This window comes from Sciurus vulgaris, assembly GCF_902686455.1.
Source record: "Sciurus vulgaris genome assembly, chromosome: 12".
In the NCBI taxonomy this organism is placed as follows: domain Eukaryota; kingdom Metazoa; phylum Chordata; class Mammalia; order Rodentia; family Sciuridae; genus Sciurus; species Sciurus vulgaris.
This window is the reverse complement of record NC_136473.1, coordinates 58,577,050-58,603,009: the sequence shown is the minus strand read 5'-3', so window position 1 is coordinate 58,603,009 and position 25,960 is coordinate 58,577,050. Positions and strand designations below refer to the sequence as shown.

General features: G+C 47.2%; 2 protein-coding genes across 3 annotated transcripts in view; one reads left to right on the top strand and one right to left on the bottom strand.

The window, feature by feature from the left end:
- Nucleotides 1–20,630, top strand: part of EPHX1 (epoxide hydrolase 1) — a 39,016-nt gene extending 18,386 nt beyond the window's left edge. Inside the window, exons 3-9 of the mRNA XM_079106705.1 lie at nucleotides 1,164–1,344; nucleotides 10,843–11,070; nucleotides 11,636–11,765; nucleotides 12,318–12,526; nucleotides 15,095–15,203; nucleotides 19,471–19,593; nucleotides 20,239–20,630. Of these exons, the coding sequence (XP_078962831.1) occupies nucleotides 1,164–1,344; nucleotides 10,843–11,070; nucleotides 11,636–11,765; nucleotides 12,318–12,526; nucleotides 15,095–15,203; nucleotides 19,471–19,593; nucleotides 20,239–20,440 (1,182 nt within the window). The 3' untranslated portion in view covers nucleotides 20,441–20,630. The remainder of the gene's footprint in view (nucleotides 1–1,163; nucleotides 1,345–10,842; nucleotides 11,071–11,635; nucleotides 11,766–12,317; nucleotides 12,527–15,094; nucleotides 15,204–19,470; nucleotides 19,594–20,238) is intronic.
- TMEM63A (transmembrane protein 63A) overlaps nucleotides 20,604–25,960 on the bottom strand; it is a gene marked incomplete at its 5' end in the record, with an annotated part of 30,725 nt that continues 25,368 nt past the window's right edge. For both annotated transcript variants that reach the window (XM_079106654.1, XM_079106655.1), the window contains 4 exons: nucleotides 20,604–22,376; nucleotides 23,621–23,683; nucleotides 24,016–24,131; nucleotides 24,902–25,069. In XM_079106654.1, coding sequence (XP_078962780.1) covers nucleotides 22,209–22,376; nucleotides 23,621–23,683; nucleotides 24,016–24,131; nucleotides 24,902–25,069 — 515 coding nt within the window. In that variant the 3' untranslated portion in view covers nucleotides 20,604–22,208. The remainder of the gene's footprint in view (nucleotides 22,377–23,620; nucleotides 23,684–24,015; nucleotides 24,132–24,901; nucleotides 25,070–25,960) is intronic.

Below are 25,960 nucleotides of genomic sequence, written 5' to 3'. Positions count from 1 at the left end.
TGCTCTTCTGAATGCTTGAAAGAGAGCATATAGCTTACACTCCCGTAAGTGAGAAAAGGACCATTTGCAAAGATGTTAACTAAAACATTAGTAAGGGTGATTGTGCTGATAAAAGGTCACTGAGAATTTCAAGAAGGAAGGAATTTAAAAATGGAAACGGAACTAAACCCAAGAGAAATAGGCTGGGGCTCCCTTGATAGGACTTGCTATGACCTTGCTATTGAGAGCAGATGCTGAACTCTGAAGATAATAACTCCTGTAGTGAATTCTATATATTAAACGAGTCAGAGATTTTTAAAACCTGTCTGGGGTGGCCAAAGCACTGGAGAGGAAGCCCTAGGAATGATGACACTTGAGATGATCCATGAACTATCATGAATGTCCCCTAGCAGGGCTTCTGGCCTTTCAGCCTAACACATGCCCAAAGGACTTGCTCCTGTCTCCTTGGCAGTAATTTTTATCTCGACTGAGTTATAGCATCCAGTGCTGTATTGTCAAAAGTTGGCAAGCCATGGTCCATGGGTCAAATGTAGCCTGCCACCTGTTTTTGCACTGCCCCCATGCCAAGAATACTTATTGCATCTTTAAATGGCTGGGAGGAGAAAATCAAAAGAATGATATTTGGTGACATGAAAATTATATGGCATTCAAATTTCAATGCCCATAAATACAGTTTTACTAGAACAGAGCCACACCTGTTCATCCATGTATTGTCTGTGGCTGCTTTCTCACTACAGAGCTTGCAAAGTCAAACATGTTTGCTATCTGGATTTTTAACCAATAAAAATGGTTGCCAACCCCTGATAGATAGAAGTCTTGGTAAATTTAAGATGAATATTATTCATACATTTCAAACATGGAAGTTGAGAGCTGGGGATGTAGCTCAATGTAGAGCACTTGCCTAGCATGTGTGAGACCCTGGGTGCTATCCCCAGCACTGCAAAAAAAGTAAGAAAGAAAAAGAAAAGAAGATGAAAAGTGAATCTGTAGTCTTTTGTGACGGGCACACATGCATGGGAGTAGCCAATGATATGGGGAGCTTTGCTTTGCCACTACTGTGTGCAGTGTGGTTGCAGGGTTGGTTTTATCCTGTAGAAACAAGCCTTCTCTTGTGCACTGGCCCACTCACGCCTCTGTCCATGGGGCCCTGCATTTCACTCCAGGACTTACACCAGAGGATCGATAAGTTTCGCTTAACCCCACCTTTGGAGGACAGCCGTTTCCACTATGGTTTCAACTCCAACTACCTGAAGAAAATCCTGTCCTACTGGAGGAATGAATTCGACTGGAGGAAGCAGGTGGAGTTCCTTAACAAGTACCCTCACTTCAAGACTAAGATTGAAGGTATGCTTCCAGAACACCAACTTGAAGGGATGTGCGTCACAGGAGTAGCCATATTGCATGAGATGATTAAGAGTCAGATAAAGCTGGGGGAACCTTGAATCCAATTATAGGTCACTGAGAAGTAGTTATAATTTGTAACCTTACTGGAATGCGAAAATATTTCCAGGTCTCAACAAACCATTGATCTTCAGAACTAAACAAGCAAAATATATAAATAACATGAAAGCCAAAGAAATGCAAAGTCCAGCTGGGCATGGTGGCGCATGCCTGTAATTCCAGCAGTTTTGGAGGCTGAGGTAGGAGGATTGTGAATTCAAAGCCAGCCTCAGCAATTTAGCAAGGTACTAAGCAACTCTGTGAGACCATAGCTCTAAATAAAATATTTAAAAAGGGCTGGGGATGTGGCTCAGTGGTTAAGTGCCACTGGGTTGAAACCTCAGTACAAAACGGAAAAAAAAAAAAAAATAGAAAAAAAAAAAAAAGAAGAAAGAAACGCAGAGTCCAGTCTGACTATGTAGCAATCCCTGAAGAGGAGGAGGGAAATGATGACTGGGACTGGGTGTGGTGTCAGTCAGCTTAGCCCCTTCTCACTAAGTTTGGTACTCCACGATATCATAACCATTCAGAGGTGCTCAGATGGTCAGTCCTTTGAAAAATTGTCCCATCTGTCTGCAACTCTAGACCTCATGTACCAACTATGTCACAGATTGTCATACAAACTCTCCAAGAAGAGAAGATGACTTTCAGATTTTTCTTGGGAAGGTGACCTCTGGATCGTGTAGGATGAGTAATAGTTTCCTAGTGGAAAAGAAATTTTTAACTCCAGAAAGTCTTAACATCAAATATGGAAACATTTAAGAGATGAAAGCCATTTTGTTAACTTAAAACATTTTTAAACTTGTAATTGTGGTAAATATATATAACTTAAAATTTGTCATTGTCACCATTTTTAAGAGTACAGTTCAGTGGTGTTAAGTACACGATGGTTCATTGTTAGGTCAGCATCACTTCCATCTTCAGAACCTTTTTCATCATCCCAAATTGAAACTTGGTACCCATTAAACCATCACTCCCCTCCCCCGTCTGCCCCATCCCTGCAACTCATTTCTTTCTGTCTTTATGAATATGACTACTCTAAGTATCTCAAATGGTTACACAGTATTTGTCCTCCTGTGTCTGGCTTATTTCATTTAGCATGAGGTCCTCAAATGCATCTGTGTTACAGCATGGGTCAGAATTCCTTTGCTTTTTAAAGCATAGTATATGGCCCATTTTGTTTATCCATTCATTGATGGACCCTTGGGTTGCTTCTGTCTTTGGCTATCATAAACACTGTTGCTTTGAATGTGAGTGTACAGATATTCCTCCAAGACTCTGCTTTCAATTCTTTCTGTTTTCACCCAAAGTACATTTGCTGGATCATAGGATAATTCTACATTTAATCTTTTTAGGAACCACCAAAAAAATAGTGACTGTGCCATTGTCCATTCCCCTCCCACAGTGCACAAGAATTCCAGTTATCCAATTTCTCACTGCATCCTCACTAACACTTGTTAATTTTTGGTTATTTTGTTTTTTTTATTTTGGGCAGTACTGGGGATAGAACCCAGCGCCTGGTACATATTGGGCAAGCACTCTACCACTGAGCCACATCTCCAGTCCTCTGCTATATTTTTTTTATAGGAGATGGGCATGATGTGGTTTTGATTTGCATTTCCCTAATGATTAGTGATGTTGAGCATCTTTTCATGTACTTATTGGTTATTTGTGGAAATGTCTATTCAAGTCCTTTACCCATTTTTGTTTCAGACAGGGTCCATTATGTTGCCCAGGCTGGCCTCAAATTCCTGGACTCAGGCGATCCTCTTTGCCTCAGCCTCTGGAGTAGTTGGTACTACAGGCTCTCACCACCTGCCTGGCCCCTTTTGTCCATCTTTGAGTTAAAAATGTAGTGGTGGTGGTTGTTGGTTTTAGAAGTTCTCTTTGTATTCTGCACAATAATCTCTTATCAGACGATATTTGCAAATAGTTTCTCTCATTCTATGGGTTGCCATTCTATTAATTTTTATGTTGAGGAAATTGTGCATATTTGGAATTTTAAATATTTGTAACATTTAAGAGAAGTTGGCTTTTGCAAGTAACAGATGAAATTTAATTTATTAACTGGGCATGGTGTCACATACCTGTAATCCCAGTGACTTGGGAGGCAGAAACAGGAGGGTTGAAAGTTCGAGGACAGCCTCAGCAACTTAGCAAGACCCTGTCTCAAAATAAAAACAAAAAAAAAGAGCTGGAGAATATAGCTCAGTAGTAGAGTACCCCTGGGTTCAATCTCTAATACCCTTCCACCAAAAAAAGAATATTTAAAAGATTTAATTTATTAAAATTCTAGGTTTTACATAAAATATGTGAAAGATGTAACATATTGGTCTATCAGATCAACTAAAGTTCTTTTTTATTTTATTGATTGATTGATTGGTACTGGGGATTAACCCCAAGGGCACTTAACCTCTGAGCCACCCCCTTAGACCTTTTTGTTTTTTATTTTGAGACTGAGTCTCACTAAGTTGCTGAGAATGGCTTTGAATTTGTCATCCTCCTGCCTCAGCTTCCCGAGTCACTGGGATTATAGGTGTGTGCCAACAGGCCTGGCACAACTAAAGTTTTTGAAAAGGACATTGAAGCTGGGTGTGATGGCACATGCCTGTAATCCCAGCTCCTCACGAGGCTGAGGCAGGAGCATCACAAATTTGAGGCCAGCCTGAGCAATGTAGTGAGACCTGTCTCAAAATAAAATAAGATAAAAAGGGCTGGGGATGTAGTTCAGTGATAAGAGTACTTGCCTAGCAAATGTGAGGCCCTGGGTTAATCCCAAGTACCTACCTCCCCCATCACAAAAAGAAATTGAAATTATACAGTATTTAAAGGAGGAGCATCATTAAACAAACCTAGAAATGCAACAACCTGTTAATCAAAGATCTCTGGAGAGTAACATCACATGTGCTTATAAATATGTGACACAGAATTCATAACTCAACAATGCTTACTGAAAAAAAGTTTTTTAAATTTGTAAGTTTAGTAACTTGAAGAATAATCGTAAAATCCAAGTAAGTTCTGAATGTTCTCTGCTACACATAAAAACCACCCTCAAGACCATTGAAAACTCACAATGTTGGTGGCAGAGCGCACCCTGGTGGTGGGAATGCTGCCCCCAGGACCAGAGAACTCAAGCTAGGGCTGGTGCCTGCGCCTCTGGCCCTCAAAGGCTTTGTTATATGATGGGGAAATGATGGTTCCCACTTCACAGAGTAGGTGTAACGAAGACAGGACGGGATGGATGGAAACCCTGGCCCAGAGACGCCTGCTCAGCAAATGTGTCCTTTGACACCAGGAGACTGGGTCTGAGGGAAAACAGGAGTGGGTAAAGCTAAGTAGAGTCCCATAACTAGTGTGGGTCCTGGACCTGGAACCCTTCCTGAAGCTAAGCCAGCAGCATATAACAAAGCTCTGGAATGATTTTTGCCTCCTCTCTGATTTCTATTTTGAGATGGAATCTCACTATGTTGCCCAGGGTAGACTCAAACAATTCTCCTGCCTCAGCCTCCTGAGTAGCTGGGACTATAGGCACATGCCTAACTTTGGAATTATTATTATTATTACTATTTTTTGATCAAATTTGGACTCCTCATTGAGTGTTACGGTGCACTTTAGAGATTATGATGTCCTCTGTCAGAAGCCTAACAAGAGAGCCACATCAAATCATACACAGGTCACATACAGTTTCTAAAGATCATCATTTAAAACCCTAGTGGCCAAACCCACCTGGCCTCCGGCCTCCTGGCTCCTGGCTCCTGCCTCCTGCCTCCTGCCTCCTGCCTCCTGCCTCCTGGAGTTTGACTTGGATCCCTCAGTTACCTCAGCTCTTCAATTCTCCTCAGCAGATACAGGAAACTTGCTGATCTCAGATACTCAGCTGGGGCTGGGGACACACAGTCACTGAGGACAGGGTCCTTGTCTTCATGGCTCATGAGCTCCTCTGAGGCAATTATGGTACATGAAGAGGGGCACTAGGAGAGGGACTTCAGGTGCTTCCTGCAAGTGTGAGGGGAGACTTCCCAGAGAGAGGCACTCACTAAGCCAAGATGAATAGGAGCTTGCCAAGTATTGGGGAAGGTGGTCCAAGGAGAAGGGAAGAGCAAAGACCCAGAGGCAGGAGGCAGTAAAGGGCTGTTTCCCTTCTACATGTTTGTTTGGTACTGGGGATTGATCCAAGGAATGCTTTACCACTAAGCTACACCCTAGTCCTTTTTACTTTCTATTTTTAGACAGGGTCTCACTAAATTGCTGAGGATCTAAGTTGCTGAGCCTGGCTTAGAACTTGCAATCCTCCTGCCTCAGTCCCACCTACCCCCCAGTGGCTGGGATTACAAGCTGCCCCATCACTGTGGCCTCTTTCCTTTCTGGAGGCTGCAAGTTAACCCCACTGGACCATCTCAGGGTTTCCCAGGACACCAGGGGTTTACAGTACAAAACCTCCCTCAGAGCACAAGGGCTCCAAAGAGGACAATACCTCATCATGGACAGTGGCCCACTGTGACTTAACCCATGTGCAGACTTACCAGGGCTGCCAGCCTGTACTTGGCCTAGTCTTTGCAGGATGGAGTTCTTCCCCTGGGACTGGATTCACCTTTTCTTTACCCCACCCCCATAGCGCCAGCTGACAACCTTGGTCCTCAGGCCCAGCAAACCTTCAGCTCACTTCTTTTCCTGGGCTTCCCAGGCTGGGGCTTGTACAAGAAGTTCCTTTATCTGTTTGCTGCCATTCTCCTCAACGATGCTGGACCTTTTCAGGGTCCTCTCTGACCGCTCTTCGTGGCTGCTCATAGCTTCACCTGTGACCTTTACCCCAGTGTTCTGTCCACATTCCCATTGGCTGCACCATTCCTGTCATTTACCTGCTTATTCTGTGAACTTCCAGATCCAACCCACGTCTGGGGCCTCCTGTGGTGGGAGAACACTGTCTATTCCCAGAGTCTGAGGGTTTGCTGGGCCTCAGATGCTCCTGAGGAAACTCAACTCTATCATATCCGGAGAGGAAGAAGGAATTGCCCAAGACAAAAGGGAGGTGGAGATGCAGGGCCACCATCCAGCTCTCTAGACAGCTAGCCTGTCCCTTTTCCTTTACCCTAGCCACTATCCAGTGGGCTGGGACCTTCTGGCTGTAATACCCTCCACCCAAGCCCTCCCCTCACTCCTCTTGGCTAGCACTGCCTTCCTGAGCACAGCTCAGCTCCTGGATTCTGACCCAGCAACCTTGTCATAGAGCATCCCATGGGTATCACAGAACTACAGGAAACCCAGAGAGAACATTTCCTTTTGCAGAAGGAAAGAGGGGCCCATGGAATGAATGATGAGACAGGGGCTTTTTAAAAAAATGTCTTGGGGCTGGATGGGGCGGCACTTTCCTATCATTGCAGCTACTTGGGAGGCTTGAAGCAGAAGGATTACAAGTTTGAGACTGCCTTCACAACTTAGTGAGAATCTGTCTGAAAGTTTTAAACAGGAGGCAGGGACCAGGGGTATCACTCAGTGGCAGAGTACTTCCTCGCACATGTGAGGCCCTGGATTTGATCTGTAGTGCTGCCCAAAAATTAAATAAGTAAATGAAAAATGTCTTGGAACTGGGGATATAGCTCAGTAGTACAGTATTTCCCTAGTGCGCAAAAGGCTCTGGGTGCCATTCCCAGCACAAAAAAAAAAAAGAAAGAAAATCAGCGTCATGAAAATGTCTTAATTTTTACTATGCAAAAAAAAAAAAAATTTAAATCTAGAAGTACAGAAGGGAATACAGAGAAAGGAAGTCTCCCTTTCCTCCCTGTCCCCAGTCCGAGACAGCTCCTTTCTGCTTTCCTTAGGTACACTTCCAGGGACAGCCCACTTGTGTGTAAGCATGTGTGTATATTTTTTCATAATTTTAAACTCAAATGATAATGTGGTAGAATTTGAATTAAAAATAATCTCACATCATGCAATGTGTCCCAAAAAAGATAAGATTACCTACTAAAATAAACTCCAGGACAGGAATAAATTTAGCAATGTAGAAAGACACCCAGGATATACTGTTAAGTGGGAAAAAAAAAGTTTCCAAAATAGGATGAATGTAGGGTTCTATTTTTGTTAAAAGAAAGTTATGGCACCTAAGTATCTTTTTTAAAAGTTTGAACTGTCACAACCAAAAGGAGCCTAAGGAGACATGACAGTTAAATGTAATGTGGGATCCTGGGACAGATAGAGGATACTAGGTTAAAACTAAGGAAATCTGAATAATATTCCATTGACTATATATTCAAATATTATCCCAGCCTTAAAAAAGAAGTAAATCCTGCAAAATGTGACAACACAGAAAAACCTCAAGGACCTTATGCCAAGTAAAATAAGCCATTCACAGAAGGACAATACTTTTTGATGTCACCTGTGTGAGGTACTTAAACTAGGCAAACACAGAAGAGGAGAGAAGGTGGCCAGGGTAGGGCGTAGGGGAAATGAGGAATTGCTAATCAATGTGTATGAATAAGGCTTAGAGATCTGCTCTACAACCTAGTGCCTGAAATGAACAGTCCCATAGGGCTGGGGGTGTGGCTCAGTGGTAGAGCGCTGGCCTAGCATGTACAAGGCCCTGGGTTTCATTCCCAGTACTGCAAAAAAAAATGTTTAAACCCCAATACTATGTTATATTCTTAAAAATACATTATGAGGAAAAGTTCATATTAAGTGTTCTCACCACAGTAAAATTTTGTGGGCTGTGGGGAGCACTTGCCTGAGTTCCATCCCCAACGCTAAAGAAAACAAATGTTTTAACTAAGGAAGTCTGAACTGGGAATGTTGGCCCATATCTGTAAGTCCTGCTACTTGAAAGGCTGAGGCAGGAGGATCACAAGTTGGAGGCCAGCCCTGGCAACTTAGGGAGACCCTGTCTGAAAATAAAATATAAAAAAGGCTGGGGGTATATTGATAGAGTGCCCTTGGGTTTGATCCCCAGCACTGCAAACAAATTAAACTAAAAGGCTAAGTAGATCTGAATAAAGTATGAACTTCAATTAACAATGTGTCATTACTGGTTTATTGATTCTAAGGCATATTACAATAAAATTACTGTATCAGTGTAATATGTTAAGAATAGGGGAGACTGAATCCCACAGCTCGGGAGGCTGAGGCAGGAGGATTGCAAGTTTGAGGCCAGCCATAGCAACTTAGTGAGGCCCTAAGCAACTGAGCGAGACCCTGTCCCAAAAAACAAAAAAAAAAGCTGGGGATGTGACTTAGCAGTAAAGCACCCCTGGGATCAATTCCTAGTACAAAAAAAAAAAAAAAAAAAAAAAAAAAAAAAAAATATATATATATATATATGGGAGATTGGGCATTCTATACTCTACAATTTTTTAATAATTCTAAAACTTTCCCAAAATAAAAAGCATAAGAAAAATTCAGATGACAACACAATATTCTCTTCTGATACTGGGGTTATGTGATTTTCCCTTATTTGGTTTATCTGTGTTTTCTAAGTTTTCTGCAGTAACCATGTATTACTTGTATCATGAATTAACCACAGACCTGAACATTAGCTAGACCTTGCTGCTGTCTCCACCCTCCAGGTGTAGGGTCCCCAGCATGGCAGCCACTCTGCAGTGTGTGCCTTGAATGCTCAGGTGCATAGGGGTCACATGCCAGGGAAAGGGCTGTGCTCCTTGGAGATATAAAGTTTCAGGAGACTTTGGGGGAGAATGTAATGTATTCACCTACTCTTGGCTAGGACCACCTTCCAAGTTCACAGCATTCTACTTAAAAAGTAGAATTTAATTTCTTAAAAAGAAATTCTCCACTTAAAAAAATGTTATGGGTGGGGGTGGGGGTTAGTGGTAGAGTGCTTACCTAGCATGCTCAAGGCCTGGGGTTCTATCCCCAGGAAAAAATATAAATAAATTGTATTGCAAAAAATAATAATAATAACAATTTTTTTTTTCACCACGCATTGAACTCAGGGGCACTTAACCACTGAGCCACAAAAAAGCCCTTTTTTGTATTTTATTTAGAGATGGGGTCTTACTGAGTTGCATAGGACCTTGGTAAGTGACTGAGGCTGGCTTTGAACTCATAATCTTCCTGCCTCAGCCTCCCAAGCTGCTGGGGTTACAGGTGTGCACCACCACACCCTGCAACAATAACAATTTTTAAAAATTAAAAAGCTATGTTTTATAATTGGGAAAAATAATAATAAATGTTTATGTCAATGTATATGGGGAAAAGTTATGCACTTAGGATATGTTCATTGTAGAAGAATTAGATATACATCTAACACAATGAGAAAAATAAAAACACTTGGTTTTACTGCTCACGGAGAATGACTTTGTATATTTTTGTAGTTCATTCTCAGACCCTTAAATTCATACATTCACAGTACAGATAGTCCCTCACTTATGATGGCTCCATTTATCATTTTTAACTTTTACAATGGTGTGAAAGCAATATGCATTCAGTAGAAACCATATTTTGAATTTGGATCTTTTCCCAGGCTAGTGATATGCTATACAGGCACAGCTCCCAGATAGCCCCACATTCATGAGAGGAAGCCACTGATTCTCTACAGTGGACTGTGCTGCTAAGCTAGGAGTTTAGTAAGTCAAGCATATTCAATGCATTTTATTTAGTGTTTACTTATTTTTTATGGTGTAGGGGATGGAACCTATGTGGACCTTGCACATGCTAGGTGATTGCTCTACTGAGCCACATCCCCAACCCTTAAATGCATTTTAGACTTAGGAAATTTTCATCTTAAGCCAAGTGTGGTGGTACATCCCTATAATCCCAGCTTCTTAGAAGGCTGAGGCAGGAGAATCTCAAATTCAAGACTAGCCTGGACAATTTAGCAAGGGCCTGTCTCAAAATAAAAAATAAAAAGGATTCAAATCCCAGTACCACCACACCACACACACACACACACACACACACACACACACAAACCAAGAAATTTTCAACTTAAGTTGAGGAGCATCTTCATGAATATATATGCATACCTGTAACTGTTCACAAAAAATTGGATCATACAATGACCCTGACTTGATAATCCACTTTTACCAACTAGCAATGAACTGTTTTCTATGTTAATTAAATGCACATCTTCTCCTTCTCCCCTGAGTTTTAAATAATTGAACAAATGTTTGCTGAGCCCCACCATCAGCCAGGAACTGTTCTGGGCCCTGGGGACCCAATGGTGCACATGGCCCTGTTCCCTTCCAAGCAGGGGGACTGTGAAGTTGGAGCGAGCAAGGACACCTGCAGAGCAGGTGTGAAACAGTACTGTGAACGGTACCATGGTGGCGGGCACAAAGTGGGCAGCACACACTGCCCGTACCCCGGAGGCTGCAGAGCCCGCCCAGGCACTCTCAGGACTACAGCCTCCCCATCTTCTCCTCTTCCCCACAATTGTGCTCCATCCCCCAGGGCTGGACATCCACTTCATCCACGTGAAGCCCCCACAGCTGCCTTCGGGTCGCACCCCAAAGCCCTTGCTGATGGTGCATGGCTGGCCCGGCTCCTTCTACGAGTTTTATAAGATCATCCCACTCCTGACTGACCCCAAGAGCCATGGCCTGAGTGACGAGCATATTTTTGAAGTCATCTGCCCTTCCATTCCTGGCTACGGCTTCTCAGAGGCATCTTATAAAAAGGGTATGGAGTGGTGGGGTGAGGGGGGTGGGGTGTGCTGCTGGGAGGCCATGGAATGCTCTCCTTCTAAGAGGATGGGGCGGGCAGGGGACCAGAGAGACTGGGGGAGAAAGGGGTCTGAGAGGCATTTTTCTTATGCTAAAGGGCCAGCATATCTCCGGATCTGAATGAGGAGGTGGTGGGCCCTAGGCTGGGTAGAGCAATGGTCAGCACTGTTCAGTGCTGCTCAGGACTTGGACTCTTGTGTTTTCATGAACTCTGCTCAAGGGCAGGTCCACATGCAGGTCTTATGCAGTGTGGGCCCATAGACATGTCATGGGGCTGTCCCAAGCCCCTCCATGCCCATACTGCTGGGCAGAGCAGCTGTCCATTCACTGCCCCTGCACAGAAGTAGGCACAGGGCACACTGTCTTCTGGAACTAGAGGACCCCCTTTGGGCCCAAGGACTCCTCCTTGCCTCCTGTGTGCAGCTTTCTCCTCGCCCTGTGGAGAGGTAGATCTGAGGAATTTCACAAATCCAAGAAGTGGCCTCCCTGTGACTCTATTCTTTTTTCCCCTTCACAACCAGGCTTCAACTCTGTGGCCTGTGCAAGGATCTTTTATAAACTGATGCTGCGACTGGACTTCCAGAAATTCTATATTCAAGGTGGGGACTGGGGTTCCCTGATCTGCACCAACATGGCTCAGCTGGTGCCCAGGTGAGCTCTCATTCAGGTGTGTGTGCATGTACACAACTTCTAAAAGGATCTTTGATCAGGGCAGGCATCTGGACAGCAGGGTGGTTCACACCAGGTCCTGCCTGGGCATAGTGTCTGAGCTTTGGGGCTCCCTCTTGCCAGGGGCCACCCAGACAGAGATGCTTGTGTGCCCACAGGAAAGAGGAAAGGTTTTCTGATTATTCTACAGGGCATGTGGGCATGTTGACCTGGATCCTCCCATTTGGTGTAACACAGGGTTGGTGACTCTGGGCCAGGTGTCCAGGCAGAGACAGCCAGTGAGATGAGGTAAAAGTGGGAGATTAGACCTTTCTGGGGGAACCACACTCTGGAGAAGCCCTGAACAGAATGCTCTAGAAACTGTATTTTCTTCCCCAACCCCTCTGCTCCAACTCATGTGGACTCCCCAAGAGGGGCAGGTACTGAAGGGGGCTGGCACCTCAGTCCTGTGGTCTGTCCTTTCCTCCTCCATCTCTTCTTGGTGCCTTTCTTATACTAGCACAACCTCACCTAAACCGGTTTCTCTGCCCTCAGACATGTGAAAGGCCTGCACTTGAACATGGCTTTTATTGCAAGAAATTTATCCAACCTGAGCCTCTTCATGGGACCGCGTTTCGCAGGATTTTTTGGCTACACTGAGAGAGATGTGGAGTTGCTGTTTCCTTGGAAGGAAAAGATTTTCTATAACATCATGAGGGAGAGCGGTTACCTACACATCCAAGCCACCAAGCCGGACACCGTGGGTGAGCATGCTGGGGTTGGGGGACCTCACTGCTTCCAGAATGAAAACCCCTCGTAAGGAACTAACAGCTAGTTTTATTGTTGTTGTGTGGGGCGGGGTTGGGTATTTTGTTTGTTTGCAGGGCTAGGGATGAGACCCAAGGCCTCAGGCATGCTAGGTGAGCAGTCTGCCACTGAGTCACATCCTCATCCCTTCTCAGAGCTCTTGGGACCCTTAACCTGAATTTCCCCATAGAAGTGAGTTTATGCATCATTGACAGATTCCCAGGCTAATTCAAACTCTATGTGGTTCATTCAATGTTTGTTGGTAGCTTTAACACCCCCCACCCACTGCCCTTGCTGCTGAGTCCTGTCCTAAGAAGCAGAGGGGGCTTGGTAGCTCTGGAGCTATAGGAGAAGGGCATAGGGGGCCCAGACTCTGGGGGAAAGTTCACCCTTAAGAGTGAGGGGTGGGCACAGCAACCATTTCTGCCACCAGGGCCCTGTTAAAGGATACTTTTCTAAGAAGCATACATATTAAGTGGACAAGTGTCCAAGATTTTATTTAATTCAATTCCTAAAGGAAGTAGTAAAATGTTAAAACAACATCAATAGTTCAAGGGCAATTAGGAACACAAATTAATTTGCTAATGGACATAGAACTATTAGAATCCACAGAGTGATAAATATCTACCAGACAAAATTCCTTTGCTTTTCTATGAACAAAACCCATCTGTAGGACTCTCACTTTTCCATAATTTACAGAGCTACAGAAGAGCTCAAAGACAAAGGAAGATGAGAATCAGATAATTCCGGAAGGGTCTACTAGAAAACTCCCCAAATTCCATTCAGAGGACACCCAGGAATTGTTTTGTGCATTTCAGAATGTTCCCTAGTTTCTTTGGCAGTCCTAGGCATACACACACGAGGCAGCTCATAATCATAATAGTATGATCATAATAGTGTAATTGGAGAAATGTTCATTGTAAAGGATCCATTGAAAATTTTCATTGTAAAAAAATGAGGGGCTGGGGCTGTAGCTCAGTGGCAGAACGCTTGCCTAGCACATGTGAGGCACTGGGTTTGATCCTTAGCACTGCATAAAAAAATTAACAAATAAAATAAAGGTATGCTGTCCATCTACAATTATAATTTTTTTTAATTTTGAAAACCACAAAGAAACATAAAACAGAAGACAATCACCTATAAGCGCTCTTATTCCCTGCCTCCCTTTCCTTCAGAAGAACTTGCTAACATCTCAGTTGATGAATTTTCACAAGCTACTATGCCCACAGGCCCCACATGACCCCAACACCTAGACACCTGTGGTGGTATCTTGCAGGTACTGTCCCCATTGAGGGTGGCCTTTCTCCTGACTTCCAAGCACACTTTTTTTTTGGGGGGGGGGGGGGGGGGGGGTTGGTACCAGGGATTAACTCAGGGGCACTTGAGCACTGAGTCACATCCCCAGCCATATTTTGTATTTTAGAGACAGGGTCTCACTGAGTTTCCTAGCACCTTGCTTTTGCTGAGGCTTGCTTTGAACTCTCAATCCTCCTGCCTCAGCCTCCTGAGCTGCTGGGATTACAGGCATGCACCACCATGCCTGGCCCGAGCACACTCCTGATAGTTTGACTTTGCCTGTTCTCACTCCTTCTGTGAATGGAACCATAGAGGAGGTATTCATGAGAGTCTGGCTTCTTTTGTTCAATATGGTATTTGTGAAAGTCATTTATGGTATTATCCCAGTCACTTGTTTGGTGCTGAAGAGCAAACCTTGCACACGCCAAGCACACACTCTACCAGTGTGAGCGCCACTCCTGGCGCCTCTCAGCGTTTTTTTTTTTTTGTTTGTTTGTTTGTTTTTGTTTTTTTTTTTTTTGTACTGGGGATTGAACTCAGGGGCACTCAATCACTGAGTCACATCCCCAGCCCTATTTTGCATTTTATTTAGAGACAGGGTCTTGCTAAGTTGCTTAGGGTCTCACTAAGTTGCTGAGACTGGCTTTGAACTCACAATCCTGCCTCAACCTCCCAAGCCACTGGGATTATAGGTGTGTGCCACCGCACCCAGCCTCTCAGCTATTTTTAGTGACTGCACAGGATTTTAGCTTATGGGTGTATCTATATTTATTTGTAACTGATTCCCCTATTTGGATTTTTAGGTTGCTTCTTGTTTTTCAGTATCAGGGCATGTGGACCCCCAAAACACAAAACCCTCAAAATTTATCTCCTTAAAAATAGCGTCCTGGGCTAGGGACATAACTCAGTGGTATAGTATACCCAGCGTGCACAAGGCCCTGGGTTTGATCCCCAGCACTGCAAGATAGTGATAGATAGATACTTCTCACTTGGGTATCACCAAACCCAGATATAGACCGTTAAGTTTGAAGAAAAGTGCACATATTCTATATGAATCCCCATGAGATCATGGGAAGTATTACCCCAATTTATCCCATGAAGCTTCAAGGGGTAAGGAAATGTCGTACATAGCACTCTGTGGGGCCAGCACCTCAGCTCAGTCCTGAGGGCCAGGTCCCTGGTGCCTAGGCACCCAGGCCTGAGTCCCTCCCTTACTCCTTCCCACCCAGGCTGTGCTCTGAATGACTCTCCTGTGGGACTGGCTGCCTACATTCTAGAGAAGTTTTCTACCTGGACCAATTCAGAATTCCGGAACCTGGAAGATGGAGGCCTGGAGAAGTGAGGTCCCCCTCTACCCCCTGTCAGGACCCAGGTCACAGCAGCCACCTTCCTCACCCCACCCACCCTCTTGGTCCCCATCTCTGGTTTCTCCACATGGGGAGGTCAGCAAACACATGGGTTCCAGCTGTCATTGGCTTTCCCACAAATCCTAACACTGTGACCAGTGTGTCCCCATTTGGGGGATGAGGTGGCATCTAGGGACTTGCCTCACAGTAGGTGGTGAGGAACAGGATGCAGGACACACAGCCCCCTCCTGGGATGAGTGAGTTGAGGGCAGTGAACACTTCTTCATTGCCAAGAATAGCTAGGGCCTTTCCTCCTTTCCTGGGGAGCTCTGTGTGCTCTGTGGAAGCTGATCAGGATGGGGGCTGCAGGAGGACTCGGGTGGGGGCAGTGTCCTGTCTCCTGGAGCCTTAGAGGCTGTGCCTTAGAGTGTGTGACTCTCCCTCCCTGGCCCATCTCCCACTTCCTCAAGGTCAGCGCTGACTGACTTTCCAGGCCCCACCCTTTCTTTATTCCTTCAGTGGCACTGTACACAGGGCTGGGCTCGGGGAATAGAGAGTGGAATGAGACTGGATTTGCCTTGGGGGCAGGGACTCTCTCTGCCATGCTTAGTCCCAGCAATAAATAGGTGCTGGATGAACAAGCTCTAAAGATAATATGCAAAGGACTGTAGGAAATCCGAAAGATGAGAGTTTACTTTGTCTAAGGGACAGAGGGGAAGGGACTGCAAAAATATTCGATCTGGGGCTTGAAGAATGAGTAGCAGTTTACTGGATGGAGGAAAGGAATTCAGGTAAAGAGAAAAACAATAAAATGCAAGGTACACTTGGAAAGGGTGACTTGTCCACAGGCTAGTCATTAGGGACAGACCCCGAACTCATTCCTCTAAGCGGGTCCTCCAGGAGCCTCACCAAGCCCTCCCCCGAGATCTCTTTTCCCCACCTCACACTCAGCAGGACCCAGGGGCGAATGGAGTTTCATTAGGACCACTGTGGCAAGGGGCCTGCTCCTTGCACACACGTACCTGCAGCCAGGTGTGGGCCTTGCCAGACCTGGGCAGCTCTGCAGCACCTGCCCTGGCTACAGGGAACACCAACACTCTAAGCAGGGGACTGATGGGATGAGATCTGTGTTCTTGAAAAACCACTAACACAGTAGGATGGAAATGGTGGTTGTGGTAGTTTTCAAGCTGTGAACAGAGCCAAAGAGAGCTAGAAGCACTCTGCTAACTTGGCAAAAGCCAGTTCACAGAGTTTACGTGTTTAGTTTAATTATAGTATCACTGACTGGTTTTCATTTTATCATCGAAATTACATTTAAAAGGGCATTCATCTAGGGGCAGTGGGTGTAGCTCAGTGGTAGAGTTAGCATATGCAAAGCCCTGAGCTCAATCCCCAGCACCACGAAGTCACACGTGAAGCCGGGTGCAGTGGCACACGCCTGTAATCCCGGCAGCTCGGGAGGCTGAGGCAGGAGGATTTCGAGTTCAAAGCAGCCTCAGCAATTTAGTGAGGCCTTAAGAAACTCAGTGAGACCCTGACTCCAAATAAAATATAAAAAAGGGCTGGGGATGTGACTCAGTGGTTAAGTACCCCTGGATTCAATCCCTGCTTTAAAAAAAAATGCATATGATTTCAGTGTAGCTAGTGATGCCTAAATAGCCAGCTCTAAGTTCATTGCCTAAGAAGGACATTCACTTTCCCTACTGCATGCTGTTGCTGCTAGAGATCAGAATTTCAAAGAGGAAAGATTGAGGACTAAGAAGAACATATTCCTGAATATGAAAATGTCTTCATATGTTCTTCATTCCCAAGAAGCCTCTTATAACATGCATTCTTCGTGTTTTCCTATTTAGTATGAATGCCTTCCTGATGCCTCTCTTTTGCCCTCAGCCTCTCCCTCTCCTTCCTGCCTCCAGCTTCATTAGGCAGGAGCAGGGCACAGGTGAATTGAATATTCCTTAAAATACGTGTAGTTCAGAAATTGAAAATGTAATTAACTAGGGCTGGGGCAGTAGCTCAGTGGTAGACACTTGCCTAGCATGAGTAAGGCCCTGGGGTTCCATCCCCAGCACCACATACAAACGCACACACACACACACACACACACACACACACACACGCTGAGTGTGGTGGTGCACGCCTGTAATCTCTGCTACTTGGAAAACTGAGACAGAGGATTGAAAGTTCAAAGCCAGCCTGTGCAACTTAAAATTGTCTCAAAAAACTGTCTCAACATAAAAAATAAAAAATAAAAAGAACTTGAGCTGTAGCTCAATAACAAGCTGATCTAAATAGCTGAGGGAAACGAGCAAATTCAGCCAAGTGTCCCTTTGGGGTGAATTGGCTTCTAATGAATCGACTCATTGCCCTCGAGCTAAGGGCCAGGCAAGAGGCCCAGGAATTGTCTGTAATTCAGGGAACAACCACAGGACAGAAATAGGTGGGAGTGGAGTGAGGGCAGCCAGGGCTTGAAGGGAACAGGGAGGGGGGAAGACTCCGCAAGGACCCAGGCTTCTGGCTCAGGCCTGGAGATGCCATTTTTCAAGCTGGGGAATGGGGGATGAGAAGAGGAGTCATCGTGTGTGAGTGTGTACGTGTGCATGTGTGTCCACGTGAGCGTGCACAAGTGTCTGGGGGGGGTGTGTGGTATCAGGGGAAGGACTCAGCAGAGATGCAGAGCTCATTCTTGTCCAGTAGAGATGTTCACTTGGTAACTGAACCCACAGATCTGCAGCTCAGGAGGGGTTGGACCTGAGATTATTCCCACTTGTTGGTGATGGAGTTCATGGTTCGAGAAAGGCAGCAGGATGCTGGGGAAAGCCTTATTGGCTACCAAGGAGGGGGGAAAGAAAGAGGGAGGGGGACAGATAGGCCAAAGAGAGATAGAGGGGGACAAAAAACTACCTACAAGGCCTGGGCAGCAGGGACAGTTTCAGGGTGCAGGGTTGAGGAGGGATGGGAGGAGAGGACAGGGAGAAGGAAGGGGAGGGAAGGCAGGTGGAAGAAGGGCCTTGGGGGTGACATGAGACCTTAGACAGTGGCCAGGCCAGGGAGGAGGTCACTGACAGTTGAGCCAAGGAAGCAGATGGACGGATTCAGTGGTCTCCAAAGGCAGTTTAGTCCCTGCGACTGCCCTCTGCATTTGGCCTGCTGCCCTGGCCAAGCTATCTGACTGAAAACCCTGCCCCTCATTTTTCTTTCCTCTCAGAAGTACAAAGGTCACCTCTGAGAAGCCTTCCCTGACTTCTCTCTCCCCCAGGGCAAAACTTGTCTCTGTCCCCGCACCTCACGAAATTTACCCCCACCTCTGTCATGGGACAGTGTAGCCAATGATTCAGGTCTCTCTGCTGCGCCATAAGATCCCTCCTCCAGGAAGGCACCCAGCCTCATGCATCTTTGGAGCCTTAGCACCTAGCACACAGTCAGTGCTCAATAAGTGAATTATCACCGCATTAACTTGGGAGTTCTAAAATTCTGGATGAACAGGTTATCATACTAATGGACCTGAATTTTGTAGAGTGGTCTTACTTCTGATGCTTCCACTTTTCCTATGTATTGATAATCCTGTTTTTGTCAGAGGAAAACCTGGGGAGCCTGCAAGGCAAACAGTTACCAGAGTCCCAGGACTCTTTGGTAATATGGCCGTGACCAGAACTTGGATCTCTCAACTGGCCTTCTCAGTTCATTGCCTCCAGTTTGCTTGTGTGCTGGGTCCTAAGGGAGTCTCAAAGGCCAGCCTCTTCCTGCCTCCTGGAGCTCCAAGTCCAGACAGCATCCAATGAGTACAGAAGTCCCTTAGGATTCTGGGAAGTGGAAAATTCACTGCCCTAGAGAACCCTGGATCCCCGGAACTGGGCTTTTCTGGAGGGTGGAATTGGCAAAGCCTACTGTGGTAGAGCTGAGGCCAGCAGGACAGGGGTGGGGACTGTGGAATATGTATCCTGGACCAAAGTGCCTGGGTTTGGATTCTCCTCCTAGCAGTAAAATAGATAGCACTACCTACTCAGGTGGGTTGTTGAAAGGAATCAATTAATTAGACACACATGCTACTTGTGGTCAGCACTCTGCATCAAGGGTCTTCACAGTAGCTGGTGACCCTGGGCCAAGCCTGCCTATGACAGGGAAAATGCCACTTACCTTGCAATGATATCTGAGGAGGGAAGCCAGGGGCCTTGCTTGCTGCAGAATGTGGCAGTGCTTTGCTTTTTATACAACTACATTTGGCACTGAAAGTGGGGTTCTGTGTTCTGCTTTCCCAGGAAGTTCTCTCTAGATGATCTGCTGATCAACATCATGCTCTACTGGACAACAAAGACCATCGTCTCCTCCCAGCGCTTCTACAAGGAGAACCTGGGACAGGGTCTGACCCAGAAGCATGATCGGTGAGCCTGGCTGAGCCTGGTCTTTAACTCAAGTGGTGGTGGGGAGGCAGGGGGTGGGCATGGCTGAGGGAACACCAGGCCTGGCCCCCAGATGTTCCTCGGGGCCTCCCCCTAGCTCGGAATGCTGGTATGGCACTAATGGTTCTGGGATTTCCAAGTCCCATATTTAGAGCCTCCAGTGGCATCAAAGGGAAAGGCAAGCAAACATGAGGCCTTAGATGCTGTCCCATGCCCCTGCCTGGGTGGCCTTCCCAGAAAACACAGGGTCCTAAGTGAGTTGGAATTGAGGGGTATAGTGGGTCTAAGCTGGGTCTAAGCTGGGTGTAGTGGCGCACGCCTGTAATCCTAGCAGCTCAGGAGGCTGAGGCAGGAGGATTGCAAGTTCAAAGCCAACCTTAGTAAGAGCAAGGTGCTGAGCAACTCAGTGAGACCCAAAATAGGGCTGGGGATGTGGCTCAGTGGTTGAGAGCCCAAGTTCAATCCCCAGTACCAAAAATGAAACCCCAAAAACAAACAAAAAACTTGGGTCTACCCTTTTCTTTATGGTTCTATATGTGTGACCTGAGCCCTTGGACCCCCTGCTGTGGGGGGACCAGAGAGTGCACACTGCAGGCTCACCCCTCTTGGAATTTGTGTTCCTTCTAGGATGAAGGTCTTCGTGCCCACGGGCTTTGCTGCCTTCCCTTGTGAGATCATGCATGTCCCACAAATGTGGCTGAGATCCAAGTTCCCCAAACTCATCTCTTATTCCTACATGGCCGCAGGAGGCCACTTTGCTGCCTTTGAGGAGCCCAAGCTGCTCGCTCAAGACATCCGCAAGTTTGTTACACTGGTGGAGCAACAGTGACACCGTGGGGACTGACCGTGGCCTCAGAAGCAGCCCTGGCTCCCCAGTCTTGTCTTGAAGAAGATGCCTGTTTTCTGAAGAAGGGGCTCAGTTCTGTCCCCTGCCCGCTCTGGAAGCCCAGCTTACCCCTCCACTTTTAGACACACCCGTTATGCAACATGGCTTTGATAATAAATGATTTTACTTCTAAGAGTGGCTGGACCCAAATAACAAGCTTGGGGCTCCCCTTTCAGAGAGCTGGTAGGCCCACATTTGTGCTGGGAAGCCCCCCCCCCCCCCAGCCCTCTGCTGCCCCTCCTTGCTGAGAAGGGTAGGAGAAGCTTTTAGAGGCCAAGGTCACTGACCAGGACCACCCTTTAGGAAGCAGCCCCCAAAGAACAGGTGGCACTGCCCTAGTGCCTCCGAGGATCAAGGTCACTCGGCAGAGGTGTGCTTGCCCAGGCCCAGCCAGGGCTGTGGACAAGCGTAGGTGGGGCCTGCAGCTGGAGGGAGCCTTGGTGGACAGCTTTGTGCACGGAAACCCCTCTCAACCCTCCACACCCTCGCCTTGCCCCTGGCCTCATGTGTGCATCCAGCCCCTTTGGTGCCCCCTGGAGGCAGCAGGGAGGAGGCATTTGGACAAAAGTTCAGTCAGGTCCCAGTCCTGAGATCCTGTAGGAAGGAAAAAGGTAAGGTGCTGCCAGTACTTCCTGCTGGGTCGCAACTCAAGGAGAGCATACAGCCCTGCATCCAGCCCAGACACCCTCCTCACTCCTCTCCACTAACCACGCTGCCCTCCCTGGGCTCCAAGAAGGCCCTGAGCACAGCCCCTCCCCATCTTGAAGCTGGAGGGAACCTTCCTGGAGTGGAACTCCACATACTTGCCCTGAGACCCGATCTCACCAGCCAAGCCCATGGGCACTTACTTTCTTAATAATCTTCATTTTCTCTGCCTTTCTCCCCAATCTTGTCTTGAAGAAGAGGCCCCTTTTCTGAAGAAGGGACTTGCCTCTGTCCCCTCATATTCTCTCCCTTACCCAGTCACAGAATCCCTGGCAACATGACAAAAACCTAGAACCATGGTGGGATCGAGGCGTGTGTGCGCAGCTGGCAGGAGCCCACTGCGGCCAGCCTGGTACTCCCACCCTAGCTCCCCTCAACTCACTTCAGGAGCAGGTTGCAGGGGCTGCCTGGCTAGGGGCAGGTGCATGCTGGACTCCCATCTAGGCTTCCTCTCAGACATGATGACTGCAGGTTTTCTGGTCATTAGTTGTCCATGAGCCTGCAGAGGGACAGGCTGTGACTGGGCACTCAAGACAGACAAGGCCTTCCCCTTGTTACATTTCTCCTTATCATCCAACATAATCTTCAGGGCTAATCAGTCTGGGCATTAAAATTCCAACACATGATCTTGGCTACAAACCACTGGGAATGGCAGTTGTCCCAGCTACAGAGCTGGAAGCTTGCACGGGAGCAGGAATGGGAACATAAATGTGCAGAATCTCAAGTGAGCAAATGAAGGTAGGGAGCCACAGCTGCTCCCCACACTTCTGCTGTGACCAGAAAAAAAGAGGACCCCTTGATGACTCCTAACCTGGCAGGCCCAATCCTTCCCCTCAACTAAGGGCCTGAGTCCCAGGCCCTTCTGGTTCTATCTTTTCAGAACAGTGGGGCTTAAAATAGATGGAAAGAAGTCCTGAACTTGGTAGAGATTGGAATCATGCTGCTTTTCCACCTGAGTCTTTTCTGGGGCTTCTGAGTCTGGCCCAGACCAGCAGCTTGCCCACCCTCAGGCCTCCTGGTAGGCAGAAGCCACACTGTCTGCAGGGCTCTGGGCCAAGTGCTGTCCAGGGAGAGTCCCACTGATGTTGTGGATGGCACCATAGGTCTGTTGCAGCTGCGGGGACAGGGCTGTCCTCTCTGAGGCCAAACCATTCAGAATCCGGGGCACATAGGGCTGTCAACAGATAGAGGAGTCAGTGCCTGGGTAGTGGCAGGCATGAGATTCCATACCCATTCCCCTAATGCCCCTCCTTCCAGCAGAAGGACCCATGCAAAGAAATAACATCATCAACTTAGGACATCAGGACACAAAATATGCCAATTGCAGAATTTCCCAGCAGCCAGGGCAAAACAGAAAACACAACCAATGACACATTTCTCATGATCATATAGAAGGAAGCACAACAGAGAAGTTTCCTGTATTTCTCAGAGGAAACAAAACTTCCTAGCAATGGACTCTATTGAGAATTTCTCACTTTATATAGGAAAAATAAATCTATCTACAGAGGCAGGTCTGTATAAATTATGCATCCTTCCCATTCCAGGGTCCGGCTCCCGGCCCTGGGCATACAGTCCTCCTGCCCCACACCTCCCCAGACCCAGGCTGAGAATGAAGCATTTACATCCTCCACCTGTCCTGCTTTCCCCTTGCCTGACTTGCATAGCCACAGGTGTCTCTGGGTAATGAATCTCTCTGGGTAATGAATCTCTCTGAGAACCTTTTCCTCTGGGGCTTTTCCAAGGATAGACACTGATAAGAGTGCCTGACACTCAGGAGGCAGACACTGGAAAGAACACTGCTGATGAGACAGGCCACCACCCTAGCTTCACCGTCTGTCAGGATGGCTGCCCTAGGAGAAGAACACTGGAGACCAGAGGCAGGGAGAACTAGCCCAGTAAAGAGTCCTGGTATCTTTTGAGCATTATACCTCCCTCTAAAGCAGGCGCATCATCCATTCGTTGAACTCAAGGGGGACTACATTCGACACCTCCTCGTGCCCAGTAGGGGACCTCACACAGGCAGGTGAGTGGCTGGTGGTAAAGCTTCGTCTAACCACAGGGCTCCTGATGCAGTTCCCTTAAAGCCCCAGACTCATCAGACATTAGGTCTGCAGAAAGGGAAAGGGAGCAGGGAACCAAACCTAGAGGGATAGGTGAACATTTGCCAAGACCAATTATCTTCCCAGTGACTGATGTGGCTAAAGATATGCAGATTAAAATATCCAGAGGGACTAGGGATTCTTTCTCCATTCACATTAATTCAGAGACTTGCCTGCCACATGATCAAGGGATTTCTATCCTAACAAGAGATGATCAAAGCACATCAATCAGCCAGGACCTGTCTGGATGGCACCTTTACCACCAGAGCGAGAGAGGGCAACAAGCACTCAGGGGTGAGGATAGATAAAGATAGCTTACTGTGAACGGTGGGGGCACGTGGGACTCTGTCTCACTTTCTTTGTCACTTGATGATTCTTCTGTCTGCAGATAACAGCAAAGACTCACAATGATAAACAAAACTGACCTCCCTGAACTAGCCCCTCCAAACAAATGACTATTAACATGCAGAATAATAGTACCAGCTGGCACCACTTTCCCAGTAGCCCAGCCCAAGATTGGGGGGGGTGTGGGTGCTGGGAGCAGGGATGAGGGAAAGGAGGGAGGCTTCACATCACACCCTGCTACCCACGCTTTTCTAAGGAATAAATACAATCTGGAGAAGGCTGTTGCTGTGTGGATAAGGGAGGGGTGGAGAAGGAACCCATTGTCTTCTCCAGCATCTTCGCTAGGCAGCAGAGGAGGGGGACATGTACCTTGTAGTTCAGAGGGCTGAGGTGCTTGAAGCATCCAAAGCAAGTGTAAGCCAGGCAGACCAGGATGGTGAGCAGCACAACCAGGAAGGCAAATAGGGTGGCAGGGGCCTTCAGACCTGGAACAGAAATGCCAGCCTTGAGGTTACCGATGGGGGCCATGCCTGGTGCAGGAATTGTGTGTGACTTCTCCCCAACCCCACCCTACCCCTCACTCCAGCAGGCGGAATGGTGTCCTCACAGCCAGGAGCACAGAGTGACCCATGGAATGGTTACCATTATCCCTGGTTAGATTTCAGGCACTGGAATGCCAAGTCAGTGGCCATTTATAGCCTCCTTGCTGGGATAGTTCCCTCCAGTCTCTGGGGGAGACTACCATGAGCTAGGTAAGATGGAGGCTCCCCCAGGCTGACTGTGGCAGAATCACATGTCTTCTGCCTTTTTCTTTTTCCTGAGAATGTCAGTTTTCCCTCCAGCATGTCCCCATACCCTCTGCCCTATAAGTCATGAGGACCTGGACAATACTCAAAGAGCAATCTGGACAAGCTTCCCTATACCCCTGGGTTCAGTCTCCCCAGAGTTGAGAAAGGGATGTCTTCTCCCTAGGGAGGTCTGAGGCAAATGACCAAGCCTTCAGGTTATATCTGAGCTTGAGCTAGCTCAGGAGCTGGGTTATCAACACCAACCTACCCTTAGGTGTAACCTACCCTTACCCTGGGGCACCACATTCTGATTGGATACCCATCAGCCTTCACCCTGGGGCACCATGTTCTGATTGGACACCAAGTTGACACCACTAAAGCAGTAAGGGATCTGGCAGTCTGGTACTGATGCAGGACTATGAGGCCAATGGCTGCCCCCCACCCCCCAGGTCACAAAGGCCCCTCACCCAGCCGTAGGAAGGAGAAGAAAAAGAGCCAGAAGAGGCAGAGGATGGGAGCAGCCAAGGCCTGGTTCACTGCGGCAAAGTGGATCCTCTTCTCCAGCTTGGCTGGGAGGTAGACGAAGTAGAGGTTGTGCCGGTCCACCATGTGCTTGAGCAGAATGTAGATGAGGCCTGCAGAGGTGGGCTGTGAGCTGCAGTCCCTGCTAGGCCTCAAGGGCCTCTCTGCCCCTTTCCTCAGGGCAGCTTTTGGCATGGAGTAGTGGTAGGGCTGATCTATGGCTTAAACTTGAAATTAGGCAAAACATGCAACCTACCTGCTGATTCTCTACCTTCTTTTCTCCCTCCCTGCCTCCTTCCTCACTTCCTCCTGACCCCTAAAGAATGGCAGGTCTTTAATTCTGTCCCCATGGAACAAGGAAATTCCAGAATCATCTTGGGGAAAGGTTCTTTCACATAGAGAAGGCTGGCCTTACTCTTCCAGGCCCTCTCCTACCAAACCCCTATACCTCAGCACCCCTATACCCTCCTGCCTTTCTCACAGTCCACAGATGCCCAAGGTCTTACTCCAAGCAGGGACACAGAAGGTGGGTGCTACCTTTCCTACTTGCCAGGTTCTGGTTTTTGTTTGTTTTGCAATGCTGGGCATAGAACCCAGGGCACTGAACATCCTAGGCATGCATCCTACCACTGAGCTACCCCCAATTCCTCTTGGTTGATTCTTTAGTAGTAAGTAACACAGTATAGTAATAATCAAAGTTCTCACTTTGGAGATAAGTTGATAGCTCAGTGGTAGAGCAGGTACTTAGCATGCACTAGGTTCGGGTTCCATCCCCTGTCAGGGGTAGGGGGAATCAACCAAGAAGGATATGGTCAGCTAACCAGAGAACCTCACACAAGGACAAGTACTAAGGGAGTTCACAGCTGGGAAGCCAGTGGAAGGAATTCATTTAAATATGGAATGAAACTTGGTGTCCCGTGTGGTTCCTTGGCAGCTTTTGGTTCTAGTAGCTATAAAGGGCCGATGGTGTCTGGGATCCACGACATCCTCATGATGACTGTCCC